The following is a 15525-nucleotide window of genomic DNA, read 5'->3' as shown; positions in this document are numbered from 1 at the left end:
GAGGTGCTTTTTTTTTTTTTTTGTTTTGTTTTAGCTCGAAAATAAGTTCTTGTTCAGAAGAAAGCTGTGGGGGGAGGAATTGTATGTAGAAGTTGAATATTTTATTAAAATAACCACAAATGTACTTTATTCTGGATAATTTAGTGGCCCCCAGCTTTGTCTGCAAAGTCCTTTAGAACCAGAGGTCTTAGAGGGGAATTATAGCCCCCTGTCCGGGTATGCTTCTATGTTTAGTTTCAGCTTAATGTTGGGGGTGGTCTCTATATCGCCCACCCGGGTGCTACCGAAAGGTTTATGTTTTGGAATTCTGTATGTTTTACTGAAGTTGTCCATGCGCCTGTTATTTTTTTTTCTCTGGCATTAAATAAAGGAATTACAAAAAAAAGTCCTTTAGAACCATCCCGTATGCAGTATTGGATGACTCAAGAATTCAGGAGCCAGTCAGCCCATCCTAGGAAAGGTGGCTACAAAGAGTGAGAGAACCTGAATAGACGAAGATCAGACCTCTCAAAGTCCAGGCAGAAGAAAAACTTACCGTGGAGCCCCCCCATACTGCAAGGGTTAAATCAAATGCTTGTTTTTGCTTCGCTGTATTCCTCTTTTTGTATGCAGCTGGTCCCCCACACTTCCAAGATGCTGTTGCACGCTTGCCACCTCCGCATATGATACAGGATCCATAGTCCTGCATTGTACACGATGACACCGAGGGCCCCGCCCACAACCTGAAAAGCCAGGGAGAAGAGAGCGCTGGTGGGGAATGCAGTAAGTTACACAGCCACTTCCTCTGCCGGAGAGAGTTAGCAAACAGTTAAAGAGGAAGTAAACCCTTCCAAACAACTTGGACCTACAGGTAAACCTAGATTAAGGCTTACCTGTAGGTCCAAGCAATATCTCCTAAACCTATATGGTTTAGGAGATATTTGCCCGAAAATGGGCACCGCTGTCTACGGCGCATGCGCCGTAGACAGCGGCGCGCAGGCGCACTAAATGCGGCAAATCCAAGAATGGATTTGCCAAATTTGTCGACTCCCGTGCGCATGCGCGGGAGTGACGTCATCACGGCTTCGCCGTATGACAGCAACGGAGCTGCGAGGCGCGACTCCCGTGCGCATGCGCGGGAGTGACGTCATCGCGGTTGCGCCGCTGTCATTGGTCGGAGCTGCGAGACGCCACCAGCAAGATGGACGCGGCGGACTACAGGGATCAGCGGCGACTTCGCTGGCTCCTGTGTCAGGTAAGTGACACATAATGGGGTAGTATGCGATGCATAGTAGTCCATTATGCTTTACCTTTGCAGGGAAAAAAAGAGGAAGTAAACCCATCAGGGTTTACTTCCTCTTTAACCCTTGCAATGCGGTTGGGTCCCACAGCAAGAGTGTTTCCCCCCCCCCCAGAGTTGGGCTGCTTTCACAGCGCTCTGTTGAGAAAACATATGCATTTTTGCCTTGCTTTCTAAACTCCTAGCTCCAATCATGCAGCTGTAAAACATGGACATATGACTCCAAATGCAATGCAGGGAAGTAGATTTTTGATGCACTTATGAAAAGAGCATCAAAGATGCAGCATGCAGGACTTTTTAAAACGCAATGTACCCACAGCACAGTGATGAGGGGTAAAGCTTTTTTTTTTTTTACCCCAAAAATGCAACAAAAACAGATCCGTGTGAAAGGGCCCATAGGCTTTAATGCTTTCAGAATATTTAAAGATTGCCCTTTTAGAACAGTGGTCTCCAAATAGCGGCCGGGGACCAGATGCGTTTTTTCCTTGCCTTGGACTATTGTTCCCTCCCCCACCACCACGATCGCCACTACCAGCAACAGTGGGGAATAGTTCCTGCCATTGTATTCCTCCCAGAGACTCAAATAATGGGGCACTGGTGCCAAGGGTGGGTTAGCTATTGCTGTCGCCAAGGGTGGGGGCGTGAATCGTGGCACTGGCGCCAAGGGTGGGGGCATGATTCGTGGCACTGGCGCCAAGGGTCGGGTTGCGATTCGTGGCGCCAAGGGTGGGGGCGCATTTCATGCCCCTCGCTTCAAGGACAGGGACGCAATTCCTGACACTGGCCAAAATAATGGGGACACGATTCCTGGCACCAACGATGGGGTGCTATTCCTCCCCCCCTATTACCAACAATGGGGCACTATTTACTCCCACTGGCCCTAGTCTGGCTCCCCTAAAGTTTGAAGCACAGGAAACTGTTCCTTTGTTTAGAAAGTTTGGAGCTCCCCGTTTTTGAAAGATGGAAGGGGGTATTTGGGCATCCTCAGTAATACAGGACAAAGAAAGGTGGTGCTGTCTATCGAATTTGACATACCAAGTTAAAATTGCTGCACTACAGATTCACCTCACTGGCCCTGGTGGTTGGTGGTCAGGGGTTGGTAAAACATGGGTTCAGCCTTCAAGTCTTTACCGCCTCCCAGTGTGAACTAAGCTTAATTGCACTTCTTCCTAAGGGTAACTCTTCACCAACAACCCAAATATCCGTTTTGGATGGACTGACTCTCCTACAGAAATGACAAAATGTATATTTGTACTCTGAAATCTTTTGGGTCTGAGCCCATCCATGTGTATTATGTTGTAGTTTAGCTGTATGCCTGTCTGCACCATTCTCGATCGTTCTCTGGGTCTGAGATTGCAGATTTTAGGGTCTTCCTGGTGTTCTATAATATCTCCTTGTATGAGTTTCACTTGTGTTATCAGAGAGCCTGGGATGTCTGCGTAACATTTTTCATCTGTTGATGATCCATCGTTCCTCCTCCAACTCTCACATCGCGGCAATAGCAGGCGTTTTGTCTTAGCATTTTTTTTTTTTGTGTTTTAGCTCAGCAGACTTGGCTCACACCATTCCCTTATAGCAAGAGTCTCAAACTGGCGGCCCTCCAGCTGTTGCAAAACTACAAGTCCCATCATGCCTCTGCCTATAGGAGTCATGCTTGTAACTGTCAGCCTTGCAATGCCTCATGGGACTTGTAGTTTCACAACAGCTGGAGGGCTGCCAGTTTGAGACCCCCTGCCTTATCCTTACCTGCCTTACCCCCTTTAGAAATCACTCTGCAATGCCAGATTTTGCCTGTAGGAGGTGCTATATAAGAAATCTCGACTTGACTTGTGGCTATCAGGGGGATACCATTCTCTTTTGCTGCCTAGAAGGATGGTAAGCAGCAGTATTTTGCAGAATGTGGATGTTTCAGCGTGAAGCAGATAGTTTGGACTTGCTAGATCTTGCGTGTGTTTTATTTTTGGGGGAAATGCCAGACCTTTCTTGTGTATTGGTGCATGAGAGTTTTCTAGGCTCTCTTTCTGTGTATTACTGAAATTTGCTGTTCGTACAAACATATATATATTTTTTTTTTTCTTTTTCAGTCTGCCACACTGCGCCCGTACCTCAACACAGTCCGCGCCACCTTACAGGCGGCGATGTGTCTGGAAAACTTCTCTTCGCAGGTCGTGGAGAGACATAACAAGCCAGAAGTGGAAGTAAGGTAAGATCCTTTATCAGACTATGACTCTATGAAATAAACCCCATATAGAATTACTGGAATATTTCACCTTGGCAGATTGTAAATGTTTGGGGGTCAAAAAAAGGGGGGAACAAGGGGGACATTGGGACTTTACATGAAGTATGTGGTAGCTAGAGAGTACAAGATGAACTAATAGGAATTTTATTAATAGTTGCAGTTTGATTTACAAGAGATAAATACAATGATAAACAATGATAATGGTAATAGTGATATGTTTGGGGGTCATTCTGTGTAATTTCCCAACACTGCAAATTGTAGTTCCAGACCCACTACACAACTAGGGACAGGAGTCATGGCACTACCGCTGGGCGAAAAGCATTGCAGCTGTAGCAAAACCTGTTTAATTTATTCTATATATAACATATTCCACTGACACCTAGATACATCAAGATTCTCACAAAGCGCTTCTTGGCGTAGTAATTTATGCAGTGCACCTTTTGAGAGTCGGGAAGGAGACTTAAAGGAGAAGTTTGCCTTTTGTAACATGTTACACCCATAGTCAGGATGTACTTAAAGTGGAGGTCCACACAAAAATGGAACTTCCGCTTTTAGGAACCCCCTCCCTCCCCCTTCGGTGTCACACTTGGCACCTTTCAGGGGGGAGGGGGGGTGCAGATACTTGTATAATACAGGTATTTGCACCTACTTCCGGGCATAGATCACCACGGTGATCGCGGTGACCTACCCCCCCCCCCTCGCGCTGGGAGACACACGAGTCCCAGAGACGGGGGGGCCATACGGATTGCGCAGCGCGACTCGCACATCCGCAGTAGGGAATCAGGAAGTAAAGCCACGAGGCATCACTTCCTGACTCCCGTACCGAAGATGGCGGGGGCAGCGTCCGAGGGCTGAGGGACAGTTCGGCCTCAGGTGCCGACATCGCGGGCGCCCTGGACAGGTAAGTGTCCTTATTAATTGTCCTTATTTTAAAAGTCAGCAGCTGCAGTATTTGACAGACAAAAATTTGGCAGACCTGTCTGTACCCACATGCTTTTGGGAGACTTCAGATGTGTTTTTGCAAAATTTTGCCGGGCTTGGATGTTTTTCTTCATAAGAAAAGGCTTCCGCCTTGCCACTCTACCCCATAACCCAGACATATGAAGATTACGGGAGATTGTTGTCACATGTACCTGCCAGATATTCCTGCAGCTCCTTTAATGTTGCTGTAGGCCTCTTGGCAGCTTCCCTGGCCAGTTTTATTCTCGTCTTTTCATTAATTTTGGAGGGATGTCCAGTTCTTGGTAATGTCACTGTTGTGCCATATTTTCTCCACTTGATGTGTCGTCTGTCTTCACTGTGTTCCATGGTATATCTAATGCCTTGGAAATTCTTTTGTATCCTTCTCCTGACTGATACCTTTTAACAATGAGATCCGTATGCTGCTTTGGAAGCTCTCTGCAGACCATGGCTTTTGCTGTAGAATGCGACTAAGAAAATGTCAGGAAAGACCTACTAGAACAGCTGAACTTTATTTGGGGTTAAGAGGCACTTTAAATGATGGCAGGTGTGTACTGACTCCTATTTAATGAGTTTGAAAGTGATTGCTTAACCCTCCTGGTGGTAATCCCGAGTGTGGGCTAAAGTGATACTAAAGGTTAATAAAAAAAAAAAAAATTACAAACATGTCATACTTACCTCCACTGTGCAGCTCATTTCTCCCTTCCCACAGGGCGTTAACAAAGACCAGACCCAGCTTGTGGCACCTCGGTGACATCACGTCCGATGCCCGTTAAGTTGTGAGAGAGATTGATTAATGTACTTGTAATTGATGTTCAGTAGGTTCTCTCACATCTTAACTGCAATCGAACGGGCATTGGACTTGATGTCACCGATGTGTCACAAGCTGCGTCTGGTCTTTAATAACGCCCTGTGGGAAAGGAGAAACGCAGCGGCAGACTCAGCTTGCGGCACCGCAGTGACATCACATCCGATGCCGGTTCAGTTGCATTTAGGTTGTGAGAAAACCTATTGATTGATGGACTGGTAATTGATGTTTATCTGTTTGCCCTCCACCTTGGAACCTTGTAAAGATTGATTTTACGATTGGAACTCTGTAAAGATTGGTCTTAATAAAAAAAAAAAAAAAATTATTTTGTGAAAGATAATGTTACACCGAGTAAATTGATACCCAACATGTCATGCTTCAAAATTGCGAATGCCGGGCATGCGCATCGGGTCACCCGCCGCACAGCGGGCGCACGCCCTCTGGCAGGTCTTAAAGGGAACCCCATATATGTACAGAATTTCACACAGCGGTTCCATTGCGCCACAGTAAATGTGCATGAAGCAGGTCGGGAACCGGTTAATGTGAGATCTGGAATCAAAAAGACCTAAAAATAAATGTAATTTGAAAAAAATAGAGAGAATTCGGCAGAAGTGACGTTTGACTTCGCTTCCCGCCCTCTAATGTTATGGAGCCGACTGGGGGCTATCTTTCCCTCACCCGGCATCCAGCCTCAGAGGGGAGAGAACATGATTGTCTCTGCCACTACCACCAGCCTCCGGTAAGCAGCGCAGACGACGGGAACGTGGCAGGGGGCCTCTCTCCCGCCCCCAATTAAAAGTGATCTTGCGGCGAATCTGCAGAAGAGACCACTTTTATCTGCAAGCCAGCCGTCCGCTGTGGAGTAAAATACCGGGGTTATGATCTGCTGCCATAACAATGGTAGTTAATGTCAAAGTACCACTGACGTTTATCCACGGTGGGTGGTCGGCTAGTGGTTAAGCAGTGGGTGACATTTGTGCACTACAGCAATGCCTGTATGAAAAATGGAAGACCTGAGCAGACATACTCTTTAGAAGAACACAGATGTCATTGTTTGGTTCGGAGTGTCATTTTAAGCTGTACAAGTAGTGGTCCTCCACCACAGTCCTCAAGTTTCCCCAGCGGACCATGTTTTCAGGTTTTCCTTTACTTTGCACAGCTGCTTTAAAGGGGTGTTCCGGCCGTGATGTGTTTTTTTATTTTTTTATTTATTTATTTATTTTTTTTATTTATTTTTTTAAAGTCAGCAGCTACAAATACTGTAGCTGCTGACTTTTAATAAGGACACTTACCTGTCCAGCGCACCCGCGATGTCGGCCCCCCTTGCGGCTTCACTGCCTGTTTCCTACTGCGCATGTGCGAGTCACACGGCGCTTTGTGAATGGCCCCGCTGTGTTCTGGGACACACACATGTCCCAGAAGGCAACGGGGCCGCTCGACGAAGAGGAGGAAGCGCAGAGGAATAGGAAGAGGCAGATTAGGAAGACTGCCTAGCAACAGCGGTTTCTGGTAAGTTAAAAAATAAATATATATTTTTTTTTTCAATTTTTTTTTTTTTATTAATATTATTCAATTTTAATAATAATATTAGTGCTATTTTTTTTTTTTTTTTAATAGGGTAGCCCTCAGCTTTAAATGAATATCAATGACATGGTATTGATAAGAGCTATTTTATGTAAGGGAAGTTCCCAAAACATGGCCTGTTGGAGGTACTTGAGGACTGAGGTTGAGAACCTCTGGTGTAGAGGACTTTTAATTCTTAACTCTTCAGTTCAGTTTTCTGAAAATGAAGGAGCCAGAAATCTTCAGACTGGTAACCATGGGAACAGTGTGAGCTGAATTCCGTTACTGGGGAGACGTGGTACTTCCTTTTTGGTATAAGGAAGTAGATGGCTTTTAAGGTTCTTTTAGGAGACAATAATATACAGCGGTCTTTATGCTTAGTGTGGTATCCTAACATTTCTTATGGTATATTTGAACACCCCAAGTTTTTGAAGAATTCCAGGCGTAGTAAATTTTTGTACAGTTACTTTAGGCCAACTTGGGAGTATTGGTGTCTATACAGTGATTTCCAGCTTTCAGGGGCTTAAGCCAGGTATGGTGTATATACAAAGTTACATTGATCCAAGCTGGACCAGTACCTATGTAAAAATATTCACACCTGAAATTCTTAAAGGAGTTGTAAAGGCAGAATGTGTTTTTATCTTAATGCATCAAGATAAAAAAAAAAAAAACTTGTGTGTAGCAGCCTCGCCAGCACCCCCTAATTACGTAACTGAGCCCCATCTCTCCCCATGTTTACAGGTGTCTTAGCCCTGAGGGACTCTCCTCCTGATATGGCTGATGATTGGTTGAGACACAGCAGCGACGTCATTGACTCCTGCGGCTGTCCATCAAAATCAGTTAACTAATCGGGAGTGAAGGGGCAGGGTCGGGTCGGGGCTCCGTGTCTGAATGGACACAGGGAGCTGTGACTCGGGTCCAGTGCCCCCATAGCAAGCTCCTTGCTATGGGGGCACTCGACAGGAGGAGAGGGGCCAGGAGCAGCGAAGAGGGACCCCAGAAGAAAAGGATCTTGGCTGCTCTGTGCAAAACCAACTGCACAGTGGAGGTAAGTATAACATGTTTGTAAAGTCTTGTTGTTTGTTGTTGTAAAAAAATAAAAATAAATCACTTTAAATGCAGCTCTAGTACTCACTTCAGACATGGAGCCACAGAAGAAAAGTTCCAAGATTTGAAGTGTATGGAAGATCGCATTGCGGTCATGGTAGGAATGGGATAAAAGTGGAGTGGGGTGAAGCCGTTATCACAGCATTTAGTAAATCTTCAAGAGATTATCCACAGTCCTGTTCTGGTGCAGAAATGGAGGTGGCCCAATACAAGGCAAATTAACAGGTTCAGGAAGGAGGGGGCCATTGGTGGCGAGTCCTTTATTCTGACTGGCAAAGCTGGCGAGCCGCCTGTATCTCATAATTGTAGCTTTCTGCGATGGCTGCTGTGCTAGATGACTTTTTCATCAAGAAGTGCCGAGCTGAACGTAGACCACTTAGCCTCTGTGCCAGCAGACTGGTAGGGGAGGATTGGATGCGATGTAGGAGCTTTCTGTGAAGCTGTTTTGGTAATGAATCCTCTTTTTCTCTGGGTTTCAGGAGTAGTAAAGAACTGCTCTTACAGCCGGTGGTCATAAGCAGAAATGAAAAAGAGAAAGTGCTGATTGAGGGATCCATTAATTCTGTGCGCGTCAGCATCGCTGTGAAACAGGTGAGCTACTGCAAGCGTGACCTAAGAGTACAGTTTGTGATTGTCTGGTATCATGTGCCTGTGTGTTACTTTATTTAAAGGATAGTTCACCTTATGTAAAAAAATAAAATAATGCAGAATTTTTGGTGTTTTAAAAAAAATAAAAAAGTAGTATCTATTTATGCATCCTGTAACGCATTGCACCCACAGTCAGCAGAGAGATTGCGGATGCAATGCCAGGATCCTGCAGACTCTCAGTACCCTTTGATACAGGCAGGAAGTTACTGAAGTACAAAAAAGAGTCCATGAACTACAAGAGCGCCAACCAGCGACCCTTGTAGTTCATTGAGGTTTATTGAGAACTACAAACCATCTGCTGCAATGGCTGACCATACTTGTAGTCTGCTTATTCACCAAAAACTGGGTGTAAAATGTACCTAAAGGTGAACTTATCCTTTAAAGTAACTCTGCCACTTTAATATTACAACACAGGCACCTAGGTATCTACAATGGCTGTAATAATTCATGGGTGTTCAGCCTGTGGCCCTCTACTGTTGCAGAACTACAAGCCCCATCGTGCCTCTGGTTTTGGGAGTCGTGCATTTTACGGTCAGCCTTGCAATGCCTCATAGTTTCGCAACAGCTGGAGGACCACAGGTTGAGCACCCATGCTTGTAATTGTTCCCTGTACACCAGATTGCCAGGCCATATGAACAGGCAAAGCTCACACTTTTGGATAGTGTTGGAGCTTGTCTACTCCCTATTGCCCACTGCACTTCCCATTGGCCAAGCACTGCACTGGGTTGCCTCACTGGCCCTGATTTGGCCATTTTTTAATGGTCCAGCATTTGGTTGGAGTTGGGATAATGAAAGCTCTTCTCATCGTATATTCTACTCGAGCCATGCTGTCAAAGACACACACTCACTTTGAATATTTGGGACAAGGTGTGAGTGTCTCTGGAAAAGGCACTCCCTAACCTTGTGTACTTATCGTACCAGTATTTCCTCCCAGCTCCTTTCTTTGTGCTATGAACAGCATTGTTGGCAACCTGGAAAATTTACTTTCCTTGGTCGTGTGCCAGTGCTTGGGCCTAATGCTTGGCAAGGACTATGGGCAAGGTGACAGTGTCGCTTTAAACTGAAAAAAAAAAAAAATGCCTACAGCTTAAAGCCGCCCATAGACAGAGCGTTTTTTCTTTCTTGCAGGAAAGTCCGCTTCTCTTCTCAGGCAGCTTGGTCTAAGGCTCCATTTGCATCTAGGCATCCCAGGTCTCGGGGGTGGAATCGCCACGATCCAGAATCGCAGGATGCCCTTGCGATTTCCGTCACTTCCAATGACACCCCAATCATGGCACGATTTTGCCGCGATTTGTCGGGCGACAGACGCAGTAAAAAAACAAGATATTTGGGGGGCACATCCTAAAAAAATGCATAAAGATGGTGCTGCAATAAGGCCATACAACAGAACAAAAATATTACAGCGCACACATGCAAAACTAACTTTTACCTCCAGCAAGGCTTTTTAAAACACCTAGACATTTTCAAAAAACATAAAAAAATGGGGATTTGGCCACACCATATTGCTATTTGGTGCTTAAGCCCACTTACTGCGACAAAGTACCCCATGATTAGTGGGTCCTACACTATCCATAGATTGGGAGATCCTGCTTCTCTGAACCATGGGAGCCATACTCCTCTATATGGGAGAACATGAGGTCTCCCATATAAAAAGACACGCAAGACTCCCAAGTAAAAAGACACACAAACAGAATTTCGGTACGCCTGTCGCCTAAAACAAGATCATGCCGCGATTGGGGTGCCATTGGCAGTGACAGAGATTGCAAGGGCATCCCGCGATTTGGGATTGCGGGCTGAATCGTGACATTTCTGCCCGCGATCTGAGGTGCCTAATATGTGGATGAAGCTTTTTAGAAATCTTCCATGCAGGGATGCCTGCAGTGGTTAACCGCTTTGGGTCAGGCAGAGCAGCAGGTCAGATGGTCAGACAAGGACATGCTGCCTCCCTTCTCCTCCTCCTCCACCACTCAGGAATGTTCTTTTATTGATTAAACTGCTTGTAACATGATCTTTGAATGGAAGGAATGTCTTATCAGTCACAAGATTCTCTCCATCATTCTCTGATTGAATAAGGTGGGGATCATGATATGATTGCTCCACCTCTCCAATTTATCCAATCCGAGAATTGGGAAAATGCAAAGTGCTCCCAGGATGGCACCTGTGCCGGGTAAGTGATCTCCTGTGTTATACTATGTGAATGAGAAACTTGTAACAAAATAGGCTGCAAAAGTCAAAATCTGCTTTAGCCCCCGTTCACACTGAACATGGCTTAGAAATCATGCAAGTTCATCTGAACGCACGCGATTTTAAAGCCGCATTATAGTCCGACTTCAGGGGTGACTTGAAAGACATCTGTGCGGGTTCCTGCACAGATGTCTATGGAAATCACCCCTGAAGTAGTGCAGGAACTAATTCCTGGGACGCTCCTATTGCCGGCATTAGGCCCCGATTTGAAATGCGATTTGCCTGTCAAATCTCACCAATGTGAACAGGGACTGAAGGTTATTTTGTGCAAGGAGTGAGCACAAATACATCACCTTCCAGGTGTTCTAAATGTTAACTGTAGTGATTTCACAGCTGCTAAACAATCTGTTCTGACCATAAAAAACTTTATCTGCAGATTGTACTTGAAATGTTAATTGTTTTGTTTGTACAGGCTGATGAAATTGAAAAGATTTTATGCCATAAATTCATGCGTTTCATGATGATGAGGGCAGAAAACTTCTTCATCCTGCGTAGAAAACCTGTAGAGGTAAGAACATGTCTGATGCTGGTCATGCACATTAAGGTATCATTGTTTTAATGAAAGAACCTGAAATCAATTGCAATAAACAGGCAGTTTGACTAATAAACAGTAAAAATTCAGATTTAACTGATCTTTACTTTGAGTCAAGGGTTGCTTTTTTTGGAATATTCTGTGATTGATTGTTTTCTTATGTGGTCTACATAAGCATAGTGTGACTCTGCAGTGGCTGTGTATTTGGGGTTAGATGAAGCTTTCAGAAAATTTGTTTGGTGGTTTAGGTCATTCTCTAGCAAAAAAAAATGCAGATTTTTACTTTAAAATTTTAAAAATGTACAAATTGTCTTGGACTTCAAATGGTTAAACCACTGACAAAATCCTTATTCAGGCATATTGCCTTCCCTTTGTAATCTATGAAAGCTGTTTTTACCAAATATTTACCTGTTGATTCTGTGAGTGGCCCCGCGCTCCTCCCTCCTGCGAGTGGCCCCGCGCTCCTCCCTCCTGCGAGTGGCCCCGCGCTCCTCCCTCCTGCGAGTGGCCCCGCGCTCCTCCCTCCTGCGAGTGGCCCCGCGCTCCTCCCTCCTGCGAGTGGCCCCGCGCTCCTCCCTCCTGCGAGTGGCCCCGCGCTCCTCCCTCCTGCGAGTGGCCCCGTAGTTCTCCCTCCTGCATTGCTGGGAGTAGGAGAGAGCCAAAAGGTTGGTGAGGTAGATCTCCATAAAGGGCAGGAAACCTATGTTATCTGTGGTCACATGACCGCCATAGATGGATTCAAAAAAAAGGTCTGTAAAAGTGTTTTAAAAAAAAAAAACGGAGGCTAATCATACAGGACTGCATTATATGTGTGTTGGTGGTAGGCTTGCTTTATACTTTAATGTCTTTTTTTTTTTTTTTTTTAATATCTGCGTGGAGTTCAGATTTAGGGCTTGTTCACACAAGAACACCTGCGTTTTGTCTGCACTTCCCACGCAGCGTTCATAACACACTGCGACTGTGTGATCTGCTGCAGGTGTCAGTATATTCCTAACAATACCCCAAACGCAGATCGCAAATACAGTGTGTTTGTCTGTGCCAGATCGCATGGTATTGCAACAGCATGCCATCTGGTGCAGTGCATTTTTTAATTTTGTGCAATTAGAAAGAATGGGCTGAAAATTGCACCGCACTGAGGCACACAGGATATCGGGCCGCATTCCTGTGCAATTTAGGTGTAAACCGGCCCTTTAAATATGTGACGATCTGTATGACATAATGATCACAGCTGCATATTGGTGCCTTTGTGTGCTGAGAGTGACATCAGTGCAGCGACTCCAGTCTGTGCCATTGTGCTTTAGTTATCCACGCACACCTACATGATATTGATCTGGCAGCTAAAATTCCACGGCTGTTACCACCCCCATTTACTGCAGTTAGATAACAGATTGTTCTGTAACCTTATAATGTTTGCTTAAAACCTGAAGCTTTGAATGAGGAAGTGGAATATGATTACATTTTTGGTGATAATTACACAAGAATTTAATGGTATGTGTGACACATTCATGTCACCTTTTTTTTGTTCCCTTCGTTGTGTCTGTGCGATCAAGCAATGTATTATAACCACTTGACCTCTGGAAGATTTACCCCCCTTCATGACCATGCCATTTTTGCGATACGGCAGTGCGATACTTTAACTGACAAAATTTAGTTCTCTGCTCACTGCTGACAGCTGTCAAAAAAAAAAAAAAAGAAAAAGTAACAGGCAGCCTGCCAAGTTTATCACAACATCGCTCAGGTAGAGATGAATAGAAACATTGTAACATTTAGTTCTTTTAGATCAAAGGAATGAACTTCCTTGTAAATTAGATCAGTTGAACCAGACTAATGGCTCGTACACACGATCCGAAAATCGGATGACAGATTGTCCTTTTTTTTTTTTTTTTTGCATGCTAGTCGCATAACAAAAATGAAGAGTTTACTAAAGTTGCGAATTCTCGTACGACAGAAGAAAAAAATCAGAAGTGATGTTGTGTTATAGTGTATTTGTATTGTGTTTTCGAACAACAACCTTACTGATTAAACGAAAATCGTACGATCTGGTATCCTACGGAGAGAAATTTTTGCACTTGTCCCATCGGATAATATCGGATGAACTGACGTGATTGACTCTCAAACTCTGTACCAACGATCTCTTTATCTTACGAGCATGCCGAAAGCGGTATTTTTCGTCAGGTTTTTGGATCAAAACGAGGGGACTCGCAATCGCAATGCCATTCATTTGAATGACACCTAAAATCGCGCGGTGGACCAGCCTCGCGATTTTAGGTGTCATAAAACGTCCTGCAAATGCAGCAACCCGCATCAAGGGATGCATGTCGCCCAAAAATAGTCCATCGCTACTTTGGGGCAAAGTGCATCCTGTGATGCGGGTTTCCACGATTGCAGCATGTTTTATTGTGTGACAATCTGGGCAGACCTTCACGGTTTGAGGTGTCATTCGAATGCGAGTCCCGCGTTTTGTCATTCACACCTCCGTGCTGTCAAATTGCCAGCAGATCTGCGGCAAATCTACCCGCTATTCAAAACGCTGTAGTGTGAAGGCAGCCTTAGCCTTTTTCTGTCACTTGTTGCTTACAAGTTAAAATAATTTTTTTTCCTAAAAAAAAACTACTTGGAACCCCCAAAAGAGAATAAAATGGCAGTTGTTGCAATATTTTATGTCACACTGTATTTGCGCAGCGGTCTTTCAAACTGTTTTTTTGCAAAATACACTTTAATAAATAAAACAATAAAAAAGTTGGCACAATTTTTTATGGATAATGTGAAAGATGTTATGACGCGAGAATTGTGATCTTTTTTCTAAGCAAAAAAACGTAATTCTCATTTTAGCTAGATTCGTGCAGCTCTACCACAAATAGTGTTCATTTTGGCCGCAAATTTCAATTTAGTTTTAGACCCCTTTCACGCCGAGGGCGTTTTGCAGGCACTATAGCGTTAGAAATGGCGCCTGCAATCCACCCTCAAACTGCTGCACCATTGTCTCTCTGGCTTTCACACTGGAGCGGTGCGCTGGCATGACGCCAGGAAAAGTCCTGCCAGAAGCTTATTTGGAGCGGTGAAGGAGCGGTGTGTTTACCGCTCCTCCACCGCTGCTCCCCATTGAAATCAATGGGGCAGTGCTGCTATACCGGTGGCGAAATGCCGCTATTGCGGGCGGTTTTCACCCTTTCTCTGCCACTTGCGGGGGTGAAAGCGCCGCGCTAGCAGCCGAAATGCGCTGCAAATTCGACGTTAAATCGCCATTAAAAATATTGGCGTTTTACCGCTGACGCTATGGGCGCGTCAGTGTGAAAGCCGTCTTAGTCTCAGGCTTTTTATTTTTGGTCCCATTTTAGTCTTCTGCAGTTTTTAGTCATATTTAGTTGACTAAGTCTCCAGTACATTTTTAGTCGACAAAAACTCATTTTAGTCGTCCAAAACCTAATGGATGTAATTAAATTGTAATGCATTAGTTAACATTTCTCTACAATTTCCAAACTCATATACTGCTGGAGTGAAAAATCTAATATATTTATTATGGTATTGAGGTATGAACATGCACTACAGACCAGTGTTAATTTTGAAGCCAAATTTCTATTTAGTTTTAGTCTTTTGACTAAAATGGCATTTTAGTTTTAGTCGCATTTTAGTCATCTCAGTTGTTTTAGTTTTTAGTTGTATTTTAGTTGACTAAAATAATATTAATTTAGTCGATGAAATTAACGCTGCACAAATTCTTTTGGTGGTATTTGATCACCTCTGCGTTTTGTTTTGTTTTTAATTTTTTGCACTATAAACAAAAAAGACCATTCTGAAAAAAAATAAAAATCAGATTTCTAAAGGAATTACGGTATTTATCAGCGTATAACATGCACCCCAAGTTTAGGAGGGAATTTTAAAGAAAAAAAACTTACGTTTAAATGCCCATCAATGCGGCCTTGCATGTCATTTGCGGCCTTGCATGTCATTTGCGGCCTTGCATGTCATTTGCGGCCTTGCATGTCATTTGCGGCCTTGCATGTCATTTGCGGCCTTGCATGTCATTTGCGGCCTTGCATGTCATTTGCGGCCTTGCATGTCATTTGCGGCCTTGCATGTCATTTGCGGCCTTGCATGTCATTTGCGGCCTCGCATGTCATTTGCGGCCTCGCATGTCATTTGCG

At 44.4% G+C, this 15525-nt stretch overlaps 1 protein-coding gene across 1 annotated transcript in view; it reads left to right on the top strand.

Annotated features, from left to right (window-relative positions):
• ARPC4 (actin related protein 2/3 complex subunit 4) overlaps positions 1–15525 on the top strand; it is a 32746-nt gene that overhangs the window by 9505 nt on the left and 7716 nt on the right. The window contains exons 2-4 of the mRNA XM_077451789.1: positions 3364–3482; positions 8436–8547; positions 11261–11356. Coding sequence (XP_077307915.1) covers positions 3364–3482; positions 8436–8547; positions 11261–11356 — 327 coding nt within the window. The remainder of the gene's footprint in view (positions 1–3363; positions 3483–8435; positions 8548–11260; positions 11357–15525) is intronic.

The sequence above is a fragment of the Lithobates pipiens genome, unplaced genomic scaffold (genome assembly GCF_037356315.1).
Source record: "Lithobates pipiens isolate NorthernLeopardFrog02 unplaced genomic scaffold, aLitPip1_a1.2 Scaffold_23, whole genome shotgun sequence".
Taxonomy (NCBI): Eukaryota; Metazoa; Chordata; class Amphibia; order Anura; family Ranidae; genus Lithobates; species Lithobates pipiens.
Note: the sequence above shows the minus strand (reverse complement) of the source record. Positions and strands in the feature narration are given on the sequence as shown.